A 21,467-nucleotide genomic window follows, 5' to 3' on the forward strand; every position below is an offset into this window, starting at 1 on the left:
TAATTGATTAGCTTTGAACAAGAGCCAGAGGAAAATCCTGATACCAGGTGAAAGATGATGAACCAAACATTTTAGAAATTCAAGATATCTTAGGCTAGATCTCTTAGCTTTTATAGTAAGATCTACATTGAACATTTTGTTATATTAATACCTTTACTATATAAATCTATCAGCTCTGTGCCCATTCTTTCAACAGAAGACACTGCTTATAATTTTAGCAGGGGAGAATAGAAAAAAAAGCAGGATTGGTTTGTTTGGTTCCACTTCCCTCCCCCTCCCCTCCAAGTCCTTCAGCTCATTTTTCTTTGTAGAAATCAGATGTAATAATTCACATCAACTTTACTTGCAAAAGCAATAAAAACAAAGGGAACAAATTTAAAAAATGTATGGTCTGACTCTGTTGCTGAAGTTCTTTTAAATCTTTAAAGGGGGTGAGGTCTTCTTTTGTTTGTGATACAATTCTGTTTTTAATTTTTTGAACAATTCCAGCTTGCTTTTGCCATTTTTTTGAGCCTTCTCCTGGGTGTCATATTAATAGAGTTGTAGGTAAATTTCTGATAATAAAGATGAAAAAATAGTTCCAGCAAGCAATTCTGTAGTAAAGGAAACCTCATGCAAAGTACAATTATTAAACTTGTGTAGTAGATAGGAACTGAATGAATTACTGTAGTGCTGTTTTATTCCTTAGGTACATGAGTTCCAGTATAGTTAAAACAAAAGCCAAGTGCATTTCATAGTCTGGGATGAATGTCTGGAAGAAAACAGTCCATATGCTTAAAACAGCTATTTAACATAGCATACTCTTCAGTCTTTATTCACAAAATGTTTAGGACTCAGAGAGATGAAGACTGAATTATACTTGCAAATCACAACACGTTGATCCTACCAAGCACAGGTTGAGGTGGATTAGCACAGTAAGGCAGGTAAGACTGGAACGAGCTCACACAAATTGTACACTGTATTTAATGTATGAAAGGAGGAGGGTAACGAAGAAAATACCTACCCTATATATGGTATTTATTTTACCATATATACAAATTCCTCTTTTTAAACAGACATTGCAAAAGAGAAACGTGGACCATAAGAAAATAATTATTGGGCATAAGCCATTGTTTTAGTCCAGCATTCATCAGGACAAGTTTTTTAAACATAAAACTATAAACTCTCGCCACTTTAAACTTCTTATCATAAATTAGACAAGTAGAATACCTTTAATATTTCTCTTGTGTGCCTCTTCAGCAAAAAAAAAACTCTCTTTGGTGTGTGCAGTCTGGACTTCTGGTTTTTCTCTAAGCTTATTAAAGATTAAGTCACTGAAAAGAAAGCAAAGGGGACACATTTTAAATCACTATTTAATAATTAATGTATATGTACTTAATGGTTTTAAATGTGTACATACAGGATATTCAGATTTATCCACTGCAGCATCATTTTAGAAATGTCTTAATTACATAATTTCTATGACATTTAATTATAACTGTATTTAAAACAGAAATTAAATAGGATTGCCCATTTTTAAACTATCTTTAAAGGTAATTCTGTGAACAGTGAACTTCTGTATATACCCTATAAATTTAATATTAGACAAATAAAACTACATCAGTCTGCATATACACTGAAATTGATGATCAAAGAGAAAAGGGGAAACCCCAGCCCAGAGGTGTTACAGGCTTACAATGGAGCTTTCTGTCAGTTAAAGTAATTTGTAGACAACAAAACAGGTCACATAAAGTTCAAGAAATGTGTCAGGTCAGAAGCTGTCCCCCAAAGCAGAATAAAACTGGTGATGTTATAGGTATTACTTACGGTAGATCAGGCAGCACTTTGACTTGGTTCTGCTTATCGCCATTTAGCATCTGTAATGTCCTTTGAGACTCAGGGCATGGCTGTTGCCCTATTTTCTTTTTCTTTGCTTTGTGTATCTCTGTCTCACGCATCCCTATCTCTCGCAAAGCGGGTGAATAGGAACAGACCTGTTGCAAAAGTAACATTTTATAAATTAAGAAATTTTCTTTTGTTACACTTACTGCAAAACAGTCATCTATATCCACATGTATCCATCTATATTCTTGATCCCTGAATGACTGTACATTTAGATTGTTTCAGTTTGTCTTTTGCATTCCTTTTCGATGATTTTGTAATTCACTCTACATTGGCCTCAGTGAGTGGCTTGTGTATAAGATAGAAAATGGGAAATTCTAGGCCTCTCTCAGATTTCTGACAGTTGAGAAAATCTGGATCTCTTTAGCTAGACCTAAGAGTTGAGTACAGCTAACTGACTTCCATATACTAAAACAAAATATTTACAGACTTCCTGCTCCCAAACCAGAGAGCAATTTGGTTAGACAGACTCATTCCACTCCTTGATCTCTTCTGAGATGAGGGGTTGGATTAAGTCTTTGAGCATCACAAAGGCAGTAAGCAAGTTATCCCTTAGGTGCTCTCTATTAGGACAGCCTTGGCTGTTGTAGATGTTAGCTTCTTTGCAGTAACACAGAGCTTCAAACCCCCTACACTGGTCATTTAAAAAAGTCATCAAGTATCTGCAGTATCTTAAGCAAAAGCATAAGAATAAAGGCCAGTAAGGAGGATTAATCAAACACACAACAATTATATTTGAAGAAAGGTATTAAGGAAGGCTTTGAGTATTTAGCAGTTAACTGTAGACCTTGCGAGCAGTATACAGTAGGTGAGGAACACCTTACTTGCACCTTCACTGCACATTTGATACCAGGGAGTTGTTGAACTCAGAGAAAAGCCAAGCTGATAAAATGCTGTATGAGAAGAACTGGCAAAACTGGAAATTTTTTACCATATGGAATGAGAAAGAAGACTTAGTCATACTAAGGAAAACAACAAAAGCACATAGACTTGTTTTAAGCACTATAACAATTTTTAAGTAGTTGCGGAGAGTGATCAGTAGTCACATTGATACTGAAAGTAGCAATTCTGCTTTATATGTGGCAATATACATGAAATATTAGTATGCAGTTGGTTTATGTTATGAATTCTGACAGTCTTTTGTTCAACCTCTGTTTAAATGTGCTGTATTAACAAACAATGACCTCTCTTCACAATAAATTCCTGCAGAATTTATGAAAACTTATGCATGGGAAATGTACAAAGGTATAGATTTGATTTTTGTGACTCTATCTGTAGAATAGTAGAACACAGACAAACAGCTATGGATTCCCTATTCTGTTTAGTCATTAGTATTAAAATTACTGAAATGAGACTGTAAATTAGGGCATGACATTACTGTGTGATTTGCCCTGATTTGCCTGCATTCTGCCAGCAGTCATGGCTTTGAGAATTTATTTTCCAGAAATTCTCAAAAGATTCTTTGAGAATTTATTTTACCATGTTTTTCCTCAACAACTATCACTAATTGTGATTTGAAGGCAGACAAAGGTTTGTGAGTAGGAGAAATTTTCTAAGAGGAGAAATTCACAGGAATACACTGTGGTTCAAAATCATAAAATCTTCTATGTAACAAATGCCTGGACCTATCTCTTCAAAAACGCTGAAGGAAAAGGTAGCTAAGAAAAATCACACTATATCTGGCATTCTGCTTAAGTACAAATGTGATGCTGCAATCATTATATCAGGGATTATTTTTAAAAGCTTTCACTGGTGTTGCATTTTTTCACTTTCATGATAACTGCATGTAAACAGATACCAGATTGACAAATTCTCTATCAAGAAAAATCTTAGTATTGTTCTGGACCCAGATCTCAGGCAAAGAGATATTCAAATGTATGGAACACATGGAAAGACAATGCAGGCAACAAGCATGACCTTAGACCACAAAGAGAAGATATATTTCAAGACTTTTATGAATCTATTTGTAAAATACTGAAGTGTGGTAAGTTTTGAAGGAGTTACTTACTATTTTCTGAAGAGAAAGAGGTTCTGTAGAAACAGCAATATTCCTCTGTAAACACATTTGTTTGAAAATTGCTTCTGCAACAAACAGTTGAAGCCAGTCGGATGGTATGGCGCAAATAAACATTTTTAATTGACATACAGAAAAATCTGGATAAAAGCAATTGGAAAAAAATAAAGTAAGCCTAAAATTGAAAATACAGAAATCTGCATACCTACTTATCGAGAAGACAGATCAACCAGGCTTTTTGCTCTTATTGCAGATTCAGAAGCTTATTCTCCATAAGAAGTACTAAAATTCTTCCCATTAAAATAGATTTTAAACATCATCTGCTAAGATGATGGGATACTGAATGTTAAACACATTTTAGAAGACAAAGCATCACTTTTTGTGTGAAACTTTTAAAAATGCTCTTAATATAATAAATCTCGAAGAGACACAAGTTCATGTAACAGTTATAACACATGAACAAGGAATCTGCAAATAACGCAGGTGACCTACAGGTTCTACATTGAAAGACACCATAGGCAAACTGCAACCCCATTCAGATGTACCAAATAGCTTATACTATTTAAAAAAATGCCCCACACAGTGGCAGAGAAACTTACATATCCATGCAACATATATCGGTATGTACCAGGCATAATAGTGACCTACCTTGTTTTGGAAAAGAAGACTGGAAGACTGATTTTTTCTTACAGTGGTAAGAATTTGTATTTTGATTCTAAGAAAATAATATTGTCAAAATAACAACTGAAATGGTTGGAAAGTAAGACCTGCAGTAAGGAAATCTTTACTGTATAGAGGGAATCTTCTGTTTTATTAAGAAATGCTCATAAATTAACTGATCTGTAGACTCAATCAAAACAGAAACCCAAGTTTGAGAATACAGATGTTTGCTACTCTGAGTATAACTGCATTTAGGAAAACTCACAACAGTTTTGTTTTGAGTGCTGTGGATTGTACCATGTGGCCCAGGTCAAATAATCTCTATAAACAGACTGAATCCTGTTCTTGTTTTCCCTTCTGTATTCAGTATTTATCCAAGAGTATCCCTATTATATGACAGCTATAAAATCCTTTGAAGTGGTACATATTAAAAGCTCCATTGATTTAAACAGCATAAAGTTCAAACTGATTTGGCCTTCTAAGAACTAAGTCAGTGTATAAAAGTTCTCATAATTTGCTTTCTGTAAGACTGGAGTAGAACAAATTGTCCAGAGATTAAGATTTTAGTGTAATTTCTTTTCATGATGGTTCTTCCCAAGTGTCCAGGTAGAAGGCAGATACAATTTAAATGAAGCTTACATATACCTGTTACCACAGAAAATGATGACTGGAAAAGGAGTCAGGGGAAACTTTGGTGGGAATTAATTTTGAAAATAAATTAAAATAATACTTTCTTGAGATAATTTTGTCTTCCAACCTCCTCAACTCCTTGCTGCTAAAAGTACAGATACCTCAACTGACATTCCATATTAAATGATAATGGCTATTTGAGTCATGATGTTTCTGTTTACCTAGTCAATTTAATGAGGAATAACTACAGTAATTAATGGGACTCAATGGAATTTTCTCCCATTCCCTCCATTAAGTCCAAGGATTTGGAGGGAGACATTGAAATATTTCATTTGAAGTTGTAGGAGTCACACAGTTCAGTGTAGGTTTTAGACTTACAACTGAAGTGTCTTTAGCAATCTGTTTATTTTCTGGAGTGACAAAATTTGCCTGAGTTGAGTAAGATGCCTCTGATTGCTTGTCTGAATTTAAGTTTTATTATGATATGCTTAAATCTTCTCCTAAACTGACAAGAGAGCTCAAAAGATTTTTTTTTCCTTCCTCAGACTGTGTGGTCTTGCTTTCACATCAACACTTAGACGTTTATTTACAGCGATTTTATTAAGAAAACCATTCCATTTGATCTTTGCTTGACACCGACAGACACATACAGAATAAAATGGTTTCCTGGGTACGTACACACCGTGCAGTGCACAGCTGCAAAAAGGGTAAAAAACAATTTGAAACTATAAACCAAGGATTTTAATTAGGACTTAGTGTATCTGATGAGAAGACTTTTGAGAGGCCTTGCAAACACTTACCATCACATGAAATGGCAAGGTAATGCGCCAAATCAGGCACTTGATGAAACATATTCCTGTCCATAAGCAAACCTGAGATGATCCAATAGTCCACTACAGTTCCAAGAATTGCATTTAATAGACCAGCAACTTCATTTCTGAAAGTCTAAATGGAAAAAAGCATAGGTGCATCTATTGATCTGTAATATATAAGAAATTCACAGATAGTGTACTAGAAATAACATAGAAAAATTTAGATAAAAGCTCACTCTGCTGCTATGTTACTCCTTCATTGGCCTTTCTTCTGCTCAAAAGCTAACTATTGCAGCCAGATCACCAAAATTAGTGTCACTGATGCCACATCAATTAAGATTTGGTACTGGAGAAAAACAGGTTCCATGAAAACATCACCTAAAACAATATGCAAAATGCTGTCAAAACTTATAATTGCAATGTGATTTATTTTTAAATTAGGTTTTGTTTAACCATAAGATTGCAAGTACTGCACTTATTCCAGTTAATCTTGTGTTTAATTTGACAATTGCAGGGATCTTTTTCTCCCTGCTCTATCAGCATTGTCTTTTTTGGAAGATTTCATCATGAAATAAAGCTCTTTTTGTGACGATGTATGTCTGTGCCAAAAGAGAAAAGGATGCTAAGTGTTAGTTTCCTCCACAGAAGAAATTCTGGCAGTCACTTTGCAAAAGCTAACTTTCTTCAGCTATCAAAAAATTCAAAGAGATGAGCAGCTACAAATTTAGGAAAAAAGCCATCCTTCTGAATATTAGCCCTGTAATTTTCTATTTTGAACAGTCACACACACATACAAAAAAAAAAGAGAGATCTATATCTATATCTATATCTATATCTATATCTATATCTATATCTATATCTATATCTATGCTTATGTTTCCCTTCCAACTCAGCTTATTCAGTGATCCTGTGAAAATGGTAATGAACAAGTAAAGAAAGCTGATGTATTTTCTTCAAGAGGCATCAAGACAATACACAGGAATTTAGCTATCCAGATACCACCATGAGAATGCATTTATAGATGAATGATCTATTGATAGTAAATCATTAGATTGATGAATGCATTTATACACCTATATGAGAACTTAATCAATACTGGTTAGGTAAAGCAGTATTTGTAATGTTTGAGTTAGTCTTTGCAAGGTCACATCTATCTACATACCCTCCCGAGCCACAGTAGAAATACTTCATAAAATTACTCTGAAATACGTTATTCATCTGACCACATGTACCATGACATGTTTTGAAAGCACAGCTTGGAGAAAAGCACAGGCACCATAGCAGGAACATAAGAAATTACTCTGACCTAGGGCTCTACCAGAGAATTACTACTGTTACACCAGAGCACAAATTGATATATGGCATCTTGTGAAAAATTATGAGTACTTGAAACTGAACAATTTTGCGTAAGAGACAAACCAGACTCAATGGGTACACACTACAGTCAATGATTTTTCTGATACTCCTTTGAGAACAAAATATGTTCAAGGTTGGTTTAAAATAATTTACTAGGATTCCTTAGGAGCTGAAAAGCACCAAAACCAGTTTGAGCATCAAACAGACGTACCTATGAACAATGGAGATGGTGACACAGATGATAATAAAAACGTTATAAAGCAATTTGTTGAAAACTACACAAATACCGTCACTACAGTTAAGTTACTCAACACTTAACAGAAAAGGAATAAACACAACTACAAATAAACATGATGTGTGATGGAAGCATTATCTCCATCACTTAAGATTTTTAAGAATTGGCCAGACAAAATCTGTTACAAATGTCATCTCCAAGATTGCTTCCAGGCCTACTTCCTCTTGCTTTCTCAATCTCTACTTGATTTGGTTTGCTCCTTCCTTTACTATGTAACAATACTTTATTATAGATGAACTGTGAAATCTCATAATTAAAAAAAAACCCCTGAGAACACAGATACGGCATGCCAAAACCCTGAAAGTATAATTTTTAAACTAAAGTTTAAATATTTAAAAATGTACATTTACACTATCTTCTGAGGATTCAGGAACAGAAGCTGAAAAAAATTTAAAATATCTGAATGCATTTAAATTTCCCTTAAGTATGTATACCCCTTATCACTGGACCCCAAAGCAAAATACTGGGTGAATAATATAATTCCACCAACAGTTCTTTACTGGAAATAAATTTCACAAACACAGCAAATAAGAACAATTTTAACAAAAGTTAAGTGACAGGATTAAGAACATATAGGTGTGATCTGAGATAGACAGAGATGTAAAGCACAAGTATTTACATTCTCTTTATGGTTTCTAAATCACTACCCTAACTAATTCCTTTATGAAATACTTTTAAGAAATAGAGCAGAGGTGAAGGCAGACATTGAGGGAGCAGACTGAAATAATGACTGTTAATACTGCAAGTATTAGTAATTTTTCACAGTCAGATATATACTGAATATTAAATGCAGCTGGGTACTCTAGCAGCTTCTACATTTGCCCAGCCAAGTATCTATGCATGCTGACAAGACAAGCCAGACACTGCCAACTAGTGTAGGCTTGGTTGGCATTTTTGTAAAAGAACAGTAGGACAAACCAAGAGCTTCTCCTCAATATTTTAAATAAATGGTTCAATGCTGCAAATGAGAGAGGGAATTTAGTCTAATTTCCTGAAAGAACCATATGTTCTAGAAATGTTTAAATGTTAACATGTTAAAAGTATTTTCAAATTCAACCACAAAACAATAGACAGTAGTGAAAACATGCAGTATTAAAAAAGAAAAAAAACCCAAGCATTTCCATTAGAGTTGGAATTTGTTACCACGTATGACAGTGCCAAGACCTCTTTTTCCCCACTCTGCCTCTACAACAAGAAGCTGGGAGGGGCATCAGCCAAGACAGATGACCCAATATGACCAAAGACCTTCTGAACATTGTGCTTAGCAGTAAAAGCTGGTTAAACGAGGGAGGGAGAATGTTTGAAGTGATGGTGTTTGCCTTGCCTAGTAAATGCCATGTCTTATGAAGCCCTGCTTTCCAGGAAGTGACTGAACATCTGCCTGCTGATGGGATGCACTGAATGGAATCCTTATTTTGCTTTGCTTGTAAGTATTTGGTTCACTTATTAAATTCTCTGTATATAATGTCATACATTTTTTAATTTGTCCTTCTGATTCTCTCCCTCAACCCAATGCAGGGTGGGGACTTATCTGCCAGCTGAGATTGACCCACTACACCATGTACAGCTAATTAAGTAACATGCAGTGAAACCTCTTTTCAAAATTCTCTTCCTTGCTCTTATTGTTGAAAATCAAAGCTATCTCACTAAGAAAAGCATAGAAGTGGGAAGAAGCTATTGACTGTGTTAGCATACAAAGGTCACATCACTTTAGTTGATATCTGTTAGCTTAGCAAATGCAATTCCTACATTGCTGTTCCATTTAATGCTTTGTCAAGTCAAATACAGTGCTACGGTGGCAGAAGTTTCACAGTGTGTTTTTACACATAAAAGTTTTTATAGGAAAATTAAAATTAACTTTTTTACTTTGAATTACTGAGTTATTTTAGAACGCTAAAGAAGAGGGTTTTTTCGTGAACTATAAATGTAGTGCTCCACAAATGCCACAACATACTTCCAAAAAAACTACTGCAAGTGACAGACCAGAGACACTTGGTTCTACACCACACAAATTTACACTATGCAACTAAAAATCTGAATGAATGCCACTGTCACTTCTTTATCAGGCTATGTAAGAAAGCTTTTTTTAAAAAATCCCCACCAGTATTTTCAGGGATGAAAAGCATTTCTGATACCATCTGTGACATTGTGAAAAACCATGCAATAGCTCAATGCAACTAAAAGTGTTATAAGCAACATACACATTCCCTGGTAAATTCTACAACTGAATGAAGAAATTTGATTCAGAGAACTTTGACCAGGAATTACCCATCAAACTTGTTTAATAATATAACAAACAATATATGTTAATTTATTTTAGAATTATATTCAAAATTAATTTGAAGAGTTCAAATAATAGGAAATATTTTATGTTCTTTGGCAGTGCCTTTTTAACTACAAGAATAGCGTATCAATATTATTTCCCCATGTGGTTCAAACCGGTTAACCCAGTGATAAGTGAGGACGTCTACTTTCCTGCCACTATTTTTATTCTGCTGCTTCTAAAATACAGCAAATTCTATCTAACTCCAGAAAACAACTGCACTCAACTTGATGCTTTGTTTTTTGCTTTTTTTTGGACTGCTCTTTTTACATGGTATGTTTACACACATACTTAAAACATAATTTTGCAGCAACTCGGCACAAGGAGAGAGGAAACATACACAGACATTTTCCCTGCACTCCAGCGCTCTTTGTTGCAACCTCTTTGAATCACAGAAAGAGAGAATCTCATTCTAAAAAGCTAAAAAAATTAATATCCGCTCACTTTTACCAGTTATAAAATATTAGATATGTTTAAATAAAGAATTTTGTTAAATTATTCATCTGTTTCCACTTATAGATATTTTTGCTGAAGAACTGCACAGAAGTTCGGTATCTCAAAATATGCATATTTGTTTCTTCCCACAAGCTAACACACTTAGGTGCACTGAGAAATACGGTTGGTCACCCCTTTGCAATGTGCTACAAACCACATGCAGAGAGTAACAATATCCAAAATCATTCCTTTCATTGAGGTTTCAGAATGGCCCTATACGCTTCTTGTGACAGTGTTACCTCTTAAGCAAACAGCTTTTATAAAACAAAACTGCTAACCTCAAATTGAAGACAGGAAGCATAATTTTGCACCCTGTATGCTACTTCTAATGACATGGAAATACGATGTATTTATTTATGTATCTCTGAAATTATAGAAAAAGGAAGGAGAAAGCACAGTTCTGTCTGCACAGATAGGGAGGTTTCACTCTTTTGATTTTCTGAATGACATTTTAAACTGTCTAATGGAATTTTAAAATTAGTCTGAAAATACAGAAAAATGTCAAGCTTTCGTATAACAAGATTGAGAGAGAATGAAGGGACAAATGAGTTGGATTGTAAAAATATGGTATTTTGGTTTAGAATTTATTTTTGCCAAAAATGCAATGGGAAAGAAAGTGCAATAGATAAATAAATATGAGGAACAAGGCTGTTAGAAAAAATGTAATACACTACAGATATTATGAGGCAACAGGCTGCTTCTTAAGGCTAGAATTAATCTGTGTAGGATAGTTTACAATACAGTGCGTAAGATGAAAGTGAGAAAGCAACAGACATCCAGGATTTGTGCTGAAACGACAATTCTGAGATATATGTATATGAAACAAATAGAATCTAAACAAGAGGCAGATCTCTGTGGTTTATGCTGTATGTGGGGATTAAGCTTATTTTTCATATATGTAGTACAGTCTGACAATAGTGATTATTCTGCCAGTGCAAAGAAAGGTTTATGAGAAAGGCATAGCTTACAGTGCTGGAACCTGCCAAAGGAAGGCATAGCAGTAAAAAACTAAATGGTACCTACACTTAAACTGCAGATTCAACACCAGGGAAAATATGAAAGCAGTGTCATTTTCCAAAGGAACAGAATGGCTACTGACACCAACTGCATGTAAGCCTGCTTGCGGCTCAGCACCTTTGAAAAGATAGGTTGCTTAAATATAAATATGGGTATAGAAGCCTAATTTTAGGCACTTCTTAAATATCTTGACCGAGGATAAAAAGCAGCACTGTTTCACAATGTCTTGCTTTGACAGCCCTCAAAAAAGGTAGGAGGTCTGGCTAGGTAAGATGATTGAAGCTCTCATTATGTTTAATCCTTTTGCTTTCATAGCATAATGAATAACTACTTGGTATTATACTGAAAGTGCTTTTTTCTCCCTGAAATACTTGATTTTCTATTGTTCTGTTACTGTGCAGAAAAAGTGAATGGAATACCTATTTATTCTGTGCTCTCACAATAATTTAAAAGAGAATGCAGAAACAGCAGTTAGGTTTTATTTTAAGTGAGAATCTAGAAGTCAAAGATGTTTTACAAGGCCTCTTGCTTCTGAAAAGAAATAGGTGGTATAGAGGACACTTAGTATCTTTCAGGTCAATGTCCTGCTGGTCAGCAGGTCACAGAATAGCAATTATGTTGCCTTCAATTCCATTTTTATGCTAAATCCTACGAAATATTCCAAATGAAGCTAAAAGACTTAGGAAGAAAACCAGGGCGTTTTATTACAGTAAAACAATGCATATCTAGCAAACAACAAAAAAAAGTATTAGTTTTGTTAGGTTTCTCTTTCAAATGTTTCCTGAATCCTGTCACTGTAAAATAAGATAATCACTTCTTTCACTACACCATATTGTTTGAGAGAACAAGCTGGTGTCTGTAATAACTACAGTAATACCTGCTGGTAAGGGCATGTGAACATCTGAATGTAGCCAACAAGCTACTCATGACTCGTTTCTTCTCTACATATCTATATAAGAATCTTATGGATCAATTCATTTCTTTAGTGGAGCAAAAACCAGCACGCTTCACAATAAAAGGCCGCTATAACAAGCGGCTGTTATACTTACATATAATTCCTCACAAAAGAATGAACAAAGGGACACCTTTAAAAAAATATGTCTGTCTTCATATTTTAAAGTATAAAATTCACACTCACATAATTTTTTCCATTTAATTCTCTACGGGAAAATATGACCCAATCTGCTAGAATATTTATGTGTTTGGTAAAAAGCACTGCAGTTCCACTTTCAAGCAAGAAAGTCTTCAGAAGAACTGTCTGTGGCAAGACTTGTTGATGCTGTGAATTTGTTCCTTCAACCAAACTGGAAAAAAAAAAAAAAGTGAAAAAACCTAAAGCTTTATGCCACTTTGATTATTATAGTAACCAGACAGAAACCTTGTCTTCATTCAAAATACACACAGATTTGGGGATTTTTACCTATGGAAAGATCAGACACAATTTCTGATGCAGAATAAACACAATTATGATGACCATTACTGTTAGACCTAGGGAATTCTAATACTGTGCCACTATTTACCTAAAGTAAAGGCCATCATTTCTATATAAAGACAAAGCAAAACCTAGACTTCTTTTATACTTCATAAACCAAGGAAAGGTAATTGTCTCCCTAAGGCAATAAGAGATAACAGTTATTTGAATTAAAAAAAAAAAAATAATCAAACACATACATCAGTATATTCAAAATCCTGCTTAAGAATGAACAGTGAAGTACAGCAAATCTAAAAGTACATCTTTATGAGCAAAATTAAATGCTTACTGGAATAACAAGCTGGAAAAAGCAAGATGTTTTAAAACATCATTATAAGAAACCTATGAATTTACAATAAACAATCTAAGAATTGAAAAATATAAATGGAATTGCTAAACTGTTTTCTAGAGCAGTATCTTATCAAGGATATACACAAATCAGGATACAAGCTGCTGTAAATAAAGCAATTCTATAAATTCTAAAATTCTATCCCACCTTTTTGTCAGGAACTCTACTTCGCCTTTTACTAAATCAGAGAAAAATTTCAATAATGTTTTATGAACTATCCTCAGTTCATCTTCTGTCCCTGAAACCGTGACCGTATGACAAACTGTTTCACAATAAAGGCAAGACCTGAAAAATAAAAAATTAAAAACTCCATTTGTATGACAGAAACAACAGATATTCTTTTGGCAAGAAAGTCAATAATGAATCTGGTCTGTTTTGACAAGGAAAAAAGGTTTGCTCCTCAGCAACAGTCAACGTTTTAAAGCCTAATTTTCTGGTTTTAAAGGTTTTTTCAAAAGAAAAAAAAATCGACATGTTTGTGACTGAGCTTTTGTGCTTCAGATGAACATTTTGTATTATAGTGTAAACTAACTTTAATTTGGTTTCATTTTTCTGTCTCTATTTGAGATATTGTACAATTACTATATTAAACAGAACTTCTTTAAAATCCTTTAAACACAAGATAATTTTGTAGTATTTTGTAGACATGGTAACATCCTACAAGCTTCTGTTCAGATAATAGTTCATACATACTACTTGACAGGACTACAGACTGTGAATTCTGACGTAACATGCAAACACACTTTTTGTCTAGAATCTTGAGTACTAAAACCTGTATATAACTTCTGGGTATTCCCATTCTCCAGGAAGTATTAAAAGACAACATACTTAATCTAAAAGAGAAATTCTCTTTCATGTTCTTCAAGACATGCTTACAATCACACACATTCATTTATCTGTAATCATCATTGTATTAAAGTATTTAAATATTACTTGAGGTTTTATCACAGCCACAAGAAGAGGTGTAGTTTCTTTTCCAAATGAAGAAATAATTTCTGTTGATGCAAATTACAAAAAATAAGTTCTCAAGATAAAGCAGAGACTAACTATCCAAACAGTTCCTAAATACTGTCTTGCCTTTGTAGATATAGATAAGATATAATCAGACTTCTTCAAAAAGAAGTTTATGTTTAAAATCTAAATACAACATGAAACTTCATGTTTTGCAAGACAAGCCTTGAATTTGCTTTGTAACTGCAGATATATGCCTGTGCGTGTGTGTGCTTATATGTATACAGACAACAACAGCAAGACTACACAGATTACTATACTCTGTAAAGAGTATAAGAAATAAAATAATTTTAAAAAATTATTAAGGCTAAGAAAATGTACTTATTTTTCTTTCAAAAAATTTCATCTGCCTGCGAGCTAACACTTTTTGAAATATAAAGTGAAGTGTCCAAATCTTTTCCAATTCTAGACTTTCACATACTGGTAACTTTTTCTGTTGAAAACAGCACTTTGTTGCGATAGAATGCCAACTCTCCTTTGCTGTCTCTGAGTTTGGAGTAACGTAACGACCGCATTTGGTACCTCATTAATCTTTCTTACCTTACAAGCATCTCTATCAAGGACCATGTGCCTTTCTTACAGATAGGACACTGAAGAAGATCCAAATAATACTTCAACATCGATGGGGACTTCCAGGGAGGTTCACAATGAAGAACAAGATAAAAAACATGACAAAGTTTGGGAAAAAATATTGTATCGGTGTTTCCCTGCAAAAAAATGAGAAAATAATATTGCCTCCAAACTAGCCAAAGATCTATATCTGTAATCACTAAGAGTTTATTTTATTTAATCTTTACAATATCAAGTGGCCAAATTTAATCAGTGAAGTAACATGTATAAAAATACAAAGTTAAAGAAAAAAAAAAGGAAGAGAAAAAGAATTGCTCTGGTGTGATATGTCAGTTGAATGCAGCACTGTTTAGAGCAAACCTTGTTCTCACTCGATCTCTCTATCCGCGGCATACTAGAATAGTGCTGTTTCTAAAAGTAACAAAAAATATTTGTGGCCAAGACTTCCACAATATTTAGAGCATTACATTCATTTGTCTTGCAAATAAATACTAATTTGAAAAATCCCTTTTTAAAATAGTTTCTTATTTTTACAAGCACATTGATGAGCACAAAAAGAAGGGTGAATGGATCACTAAAAACAACTAAATACTATGTTAGAAGCAAAGATCATAATACTTCCATTTATCGCTTTTATTTTTAATAATACTTTAGTCTTCATCTCTCACCAATAGGACATATTCTAGAAGAGGATGAAGAAGTTGCACAGGAGGTGCACTGTACATTTGGCCAGCAGCAAGTTCTGTGACTACATCGTGAACTAAGTCCTCTTCCACTAATCCTTGAAGTATAGACCAAGTGCCCCTGGACCAGTCAGTACTTTTAACCTAGAAATGAGATATCATTATTAAAAAAAAAAAACCCAAAACAAAACAGCTTAAATTTTAAAAAACCTTTAACCAACCAAGTTAACAAACAAGAAGATCCCTAACTAAAATGTTGGTTTTATATATCCTGGTTCCTGATAGGACAGAATTGATTTTTGCAGTAGCCAGAGGGATGTGACTAAGACAAAGAAGTTATTCTATACCACCTTACATCCCTGCCAGGGCAGGGGGAAGGGACTCTCATTTCCAAGCAGAAGGGGTCCTTCCAGTCAAGAAGATCTTAATAGCACAGGACTTCCATCTTGTTCTCTGCCACTCAGAACAGCAAAACTCTTAACTTTACCACTTTCAGAGAACCCAGACAGATGCAATAGCTTCCATGAGATGCTGTATTTGTTCTGCAATTTCCCTGTTAATGTCTGTACTTTCTGCTTTCCAAAGATCACAAATTAATGACACTAGTGAGCTACTGAAGGTCTCAGGTACATTGCTATTTACATCTTTCCTCTAGTTCAGATTCAAACCAAAGATGATGCACAAGCCAGTTCCAACAGTATTGCTAAATGAAGCACAGCTTTCTTCTGCCAGGTAACTGCTCTTTTGAAATGCAGCTTTTTTGTTTGACCACACAGCCTGAGGCTCTGGTAAATTCAAATTTCTCCTAATTCTGGGATAAGGAGGCACAGCTGAGGGTCAGACTGATCGCACTACTGGGAATTAAACAGTTACATACATTTATTATTGCTTTAGTCTCCGATAACTTGTAAACTTTATGATCTCTGCCAAAAATCTTGTCTCTTGGTGTGCATTTAATAGAATAGCTCAGATAGAATTGTTATAAGAGCATTGAGTCCAACCGTTAACAGCACTATTAACCCCACCACTAAACCATCTCCTTTAGTGCCACTTGTACCTATCTTCTAAATCCCTCCAGGCACGATGATTCCATTACTGCCCTGGGAAGCCTCTTCCAGCGCTGGACAACCCTTTGCAGGGAGAAATTTTCCTATTATTCAATCTAAATATCTTACTAATTGTTTTAATATTATATTACAGTTTATATTTTAAATTGACAGAGATTTTGAGTCCAGTTGTGGATTTGAAGTCTAAAGAATATACTGCTATTAGACAGCATCCAAAAATGCTCCAGTAATAAGATAAAAAACATTAAGAGCTCTGTTCAAACATGAAAAACATTCAGAAAGAAATTATAATCATGGTTAAATCACAGCTAAAATCTCAGTAAATGAACTCCACCTTGGCATTAGATATTTAGTGTCTCTGCAAATGTCTTGTATCTCAGACTCTTAATGTAAGCCATTGTCACACTAATAATATATAAAGTTGCTCATGTAGACAATTTTCTTTTAATCAAGTCTTTGTGCATCTGATGTTTGCAACTCACATTTATTTCAATCTACTCATTCACACATGAACTATTAAAATCTCCACTAAAATTTCCTTTGGAAACAATGGTTGCATTCATACTTTTGTAATGTTAATTACATGCAAACAACACATCTAAAGAGCAATCATAAACTGTTTAATAAACAGTCAAAGAACTTCTCTGCCACGTGGATTTAAGATGTTAGATTGTATATAGGACGTGTACAAGCATGTTACCCTGACCTTCACCTGGTGATTACACCAGGATCCAGCTTTATATATTGTGACTGAAACTTTCACTTCTTGAAAATTCTTTACTGGATGAAACAGTAATGTTGATGCATTATTTTGAAAATACACTAAAATACAGATGTTTTGAGAAGACTATGGTGGCATGGCACAGCATTCAAGTCAAAGAGAAACTAGCGACTGGTTCATGACATTTCTAAGAGATAGAGAAAGATGACACAAAACTGAGGCAATAAACTTTTGTCAGTATCAGGAGACACCTATTATTGAAGAGACTTAATACTCAATAAGCTGTCCAAGCTTCACTGGCTTGCACTCTGACTGATAAGGAATCAGCAGTTTAATGTGAAGCACTGCTGGTACAATCATTAGCACTTTGAGCAGAAACAAATGAAATATGAAGGTCCACACAATACATCTTTTACGTTGCATGATGTGGAAGAAAAGGTGACAAAAGAGAAATAAATATTTTTGGGATGATGATGGATCAGAACACTTAGCTGTGCTAAGCCTTCCTAGCAGATGAAAACTGAGATAACAAAATACAGTAGGCAGATCTAATATGTTCATTTAGTTTGTAGGTGTGATTTTACTTCAATTCTATTATTGGAAATGTTTACTGGAGCTGCTTATAAAAGTCGTAAATATACTTACTATAGAAGACACATATTATATAAAGGCTAGCAGTGGACATTCCATAAAGCAATAAAAGTGAGAGAACAGTAAGAGAAGTATTACAATTAGGCTTAAAATTTCCAGGCAAAAAATGATATTATTCTTAAGACTACAGAAAACCAATTTCAGGTTACATGTGTTACGAAAGGTAATTTTTCATCCCATTAATTCAATAAATTACACCCTAAGATTAAATTTCAATGCAAACCTCTTCAGGAACAAAAACACACATAGGACTTTACAGATCAGTGATGGTGTTGGATCATGACAAAAATATTTTATTCTTCACGTTTTAAAAATAAATTTTTTCTTCTTCCTTCCTTATTGTCAATAGAAAGAAACTAGAAAAAGACTGATTTCAAGTAACTATTTATGTGGTATGGCTCATGAAGATACGAGATCTTCAGTTACCAAGGAATACAGGAAGCTAACACATACTATAAGTGTTTCCCTTTTTAACTTTTAAGTAACACAAGTTACCATATAAAATGCACTACTAGTAGCTCATGGCCACTGTATAAAATGCTTTTTGAGTACTAAAGAGGCAATGTTTCAACGCTGTTTATAAATTTATTCTTAGTATTCTAGACAGACAAGGCAAAATTTTAAAAATATTAATTTACTTCAGGTGTTTATAACGAAGACTTAATAAAATCTATTGCTGACCTGTTTTATGGCATTGATTTGGGTTAAGAGAAATAAAACAGAGAAATTGAATAGTACACAAAAGGAATTAAGTCAAAGTGACTATGAAAACAGGACTAGAAAACATAAAGCATTCTACTTGCAATCTGTGCTTCAGCTGACTCTGGAAACTCACATGATGAAGTATCAGGCATGTGCTGAAAAAACAAGTACTGTTTCTTTTTACAGTGAGATAACCTCTAGCTAAAATCTGTCTCTACTAGAAAAAGCAGTGCTAAAAATTGTGTACACTCTGTCAATTTTACTGCATAAATACAGTGCTTGAGTAATTTAAACTGCTTTAAATCACATTAGGACATCTTTGCTTTTTGATTTCATAATCTCTCCTACCTTGATTAATAGGTAAGGTTCTCTTAACTAGCAGGACTAAACAGTTTCTTTCTAATAACAGGGACAGTACTAAAAGTATCACAGGGACAAACAACATTCAGTACCAAATGACGCTCTTTAATGGAACAATAACTTTATCAGAGTTTTGGACAGCCATAATCTAAAAATGTTTTTTAACAGCTAATTTTGCAATTAAAATATGTTTGTCTAACTTCATAATAAAATTCCATTTGCATAACATGCCCTCTTTTTTAATAATGCTTACCTCTGGATTGCGTTTGTTTAGCTGGTCTGTTTCCGTAAATCTGTGCTTAATAGTCTGTAAAACAGGATAAAGTCAACCTACAAACTGGATACCAGTCAATATATTCAATAAATAGTGCATGAAACTGCCCAAATGAAAACTTCCATTAAATGTAGTTCAAGCGCAACCTGACATTTCGATTTGTCTATTTAGATTTTTCATTTGCATGGTTAAATTATGAAACTGGACTAATGACTTAAAAGGAATAAAATGCAGCCAAATTTTCCTTCACATTTTCCCCTACTATTGTCTGTTTATAATGTGGTTGCTCTGTAAGGACACTGTTTGTAGATTAGACATTAAAAAACTAAGTTTTCAGTTTTTCTGTGGCAAAATGCCAACTTTGGATTCTTCTTGCATGCAAAAATATGGTCATAGGTGCAAAAATATATTACTACTATAGCCATATTTAGTTATTGCATAGTATTACAATGTAACTAAAACACATTACTAACATATCCTTACGAGAGACCATCTTTGAAGGGTCCATCTGCACATTACTACATCATAGCTTGAACCAGAGCACTTGATCTTTCATGTAAGTAAAATACATGAAAAGTTAAGAACAAATGTATTCTTTTAATGTCTGGGGGGTATGGCCTTGATAAAATGTCACTGATAAAAGATCTAGCATTTGATGGTGCTTAGATTTAACTAGCATAGGTCTTCTATTTGTAATCTTGTGTTTAAACATTGTGTGTACCTTTTGAGGACTTAAAATTTTTAATTCTTCCACTACTAAAACTTACAGTACTTCATGTAAACAAGCTCCTACAAATATACTTAGACACCATCATCTGCATCACTGTAACTTACAGAGGTTATATATCCTAACTCAACATATTCAGTTGCTTTCTCTCTACTTGAAATAGAGATGTTAACTACCAATGTAGCAATTTTATCAGGATTAGATCTCTGACAACAGAAAACCAAAGGAGCACATTAGCTCTACTCTTGACTTGTAATAAAAAACATTCATGTGAGTCAACAAAGCACTGGCTCTACTATATGACTGTTTTCAAAAATGTCTTTGCATAAGTTAGCTAGATAACAGGAAAATCACAGAAAGACTGTAATTCAAAGATATCTTGTTGAATGATATTTACTACTTTTTACTTCATCTATTACACCACCATGACTTCCACACACCCATGCCAATGAATTGCCATGACTAAGTTTTATTTTAACTAATGTTTTAACTTTTAAGTTTTACTAAGTTTTATTTTAACTTTTAACTAACAAAACTAAGTTTTATTTTAACTAATTTTAACAAAGTTTAGTATTAACTACATCTAGTAGTAAATATGGGATTATTAAATACTGCAGGTTAAAAGGCCTGAAGGTATGTCAAGTATCTATTTTATTAGCTCAATACTATAATGAAAGATAGAGGTTTTAATATAATTCATGCAATATAAAAACATAAAATTGTATGACTATAAAATATATAATGCTTACAAAGTATCAACTGTTACTTACCGCAGTAAAATACATATGTTTTATAATAACATTTTTCATTTCAGCAAGTTGCATTTTAGACATGACTTGGTCTGTTTCTTGTGCAGCCAGGAAACTGTTCATCTGTGTATCATTTGGATTTTGTATTTTGTTCTACAGAAAAAAAAAATACTTTGTTTCAAAACTAATGGTCTAACCAACTTTTATGTGCTAAGTCTTTCTATGTATTGTATTGCAAACTGTATGTGCCTGTGTATGTTTATGTAATTGTGTAAGGGTATACATCATGTGTAAGATAAAGAGGTGCTGGTTTGGAAACAAACCACTGATGTTGTATGAAATTACAGCACAGGACTTATCAAGGTAAGCTTCCCCATATTTATTTTTCCTAACTGACTTTAGGTCAAGTCACAATCTCTGTGGGTGAAACAAGGACTATTTCTCTATAACAGATTCTCTCTCAGAACTTTCCAAAAACTAAAACCAGAGCTCACACATTTTCAACTGGTCAAAAATGTAGTAAAGACATTATAAGGCATTACTTCAATTTTTTATTCATTTCATATAGACCACTAGAATGAAATATTTTCAGCTCTTGCCTATAAACATGAAACAAATTAGTAATATGAATTTAATAGGCTTTACTGTC

At 33.8% G+C, this 21,467-nt stretch overlaps 1 protein-coding gene across 4 annotated transcripts in view; it reads right to left on the reverse strand.

Moving 5' to 3' along the window:
* SLF1 (SMC5-SMC6 complex localization factor 1) overlaps positions 1 to 21,467 on the reverse strand; it is a 34,887-nt gene that overhangs the window by 4,529 nt on the left and 8,891 nt on the right. For all 4 annotated transcript variants that reach the window (XM_039695660.1, XM_039695661.1, XM_039695663.1 and 1 more), the window contains 10 exons: positions 20,840 to 20,971; positions 19,322 to 19,375; positions 15,553 to 15,711; positions 14,855 to 15,021; positions 13,451 to 13,588; positions 12,622 to 12,787; positions 5,986 to 6,130; positions 3,890 to 4,035; positions 1,807 to 1,973; positions 1,210 to 1,313 (listed from right to left, as the gene is read on the reverse strand). In XM_039695660.1, the coding sequence (XP_039551594.1) occupies positions 1,210 to 1,313; positions 1,807 to 1,973; positions 3,890 to 4,035; positions 5,986 to 6,130; positions 12,622 to 12,787; positions 13,451 to 13,588; positions 14,855 to 15,021; positions 15,553 to 15,711; positions 19,322 to 19,375; positions 20,840 to 20,971 (1,378 nt within the window). The remainder of the gene's footprint in view (positions 1 to 1,209; positions 1,314 to 1,806; positions 1,974 to 3,889; positions 4,036 to 5,985; positions 6,131 to 12,621; positions 12,788 to 13,450; positions 13,589 to 14,854; positions 15,022 to 15,552; positions 15,712 to 19,321; positions 19,376 to 20,839; positions 20,972 to 21,467) is intronic.

This window comes from Passer montanus, unplaced genomic scaffold (assembly GCF_014805655.1).
Source record: "Passer montanus isolate IOZ18808 unplaced genomic scaffold, ASM1480565v1 scaffold91, whole genome shotgun sequence".
NCBI lineage: Eukaryota > Metazoa > Chordata > Aves > Passeriformes > Passeridae > Passer > Passer montanus.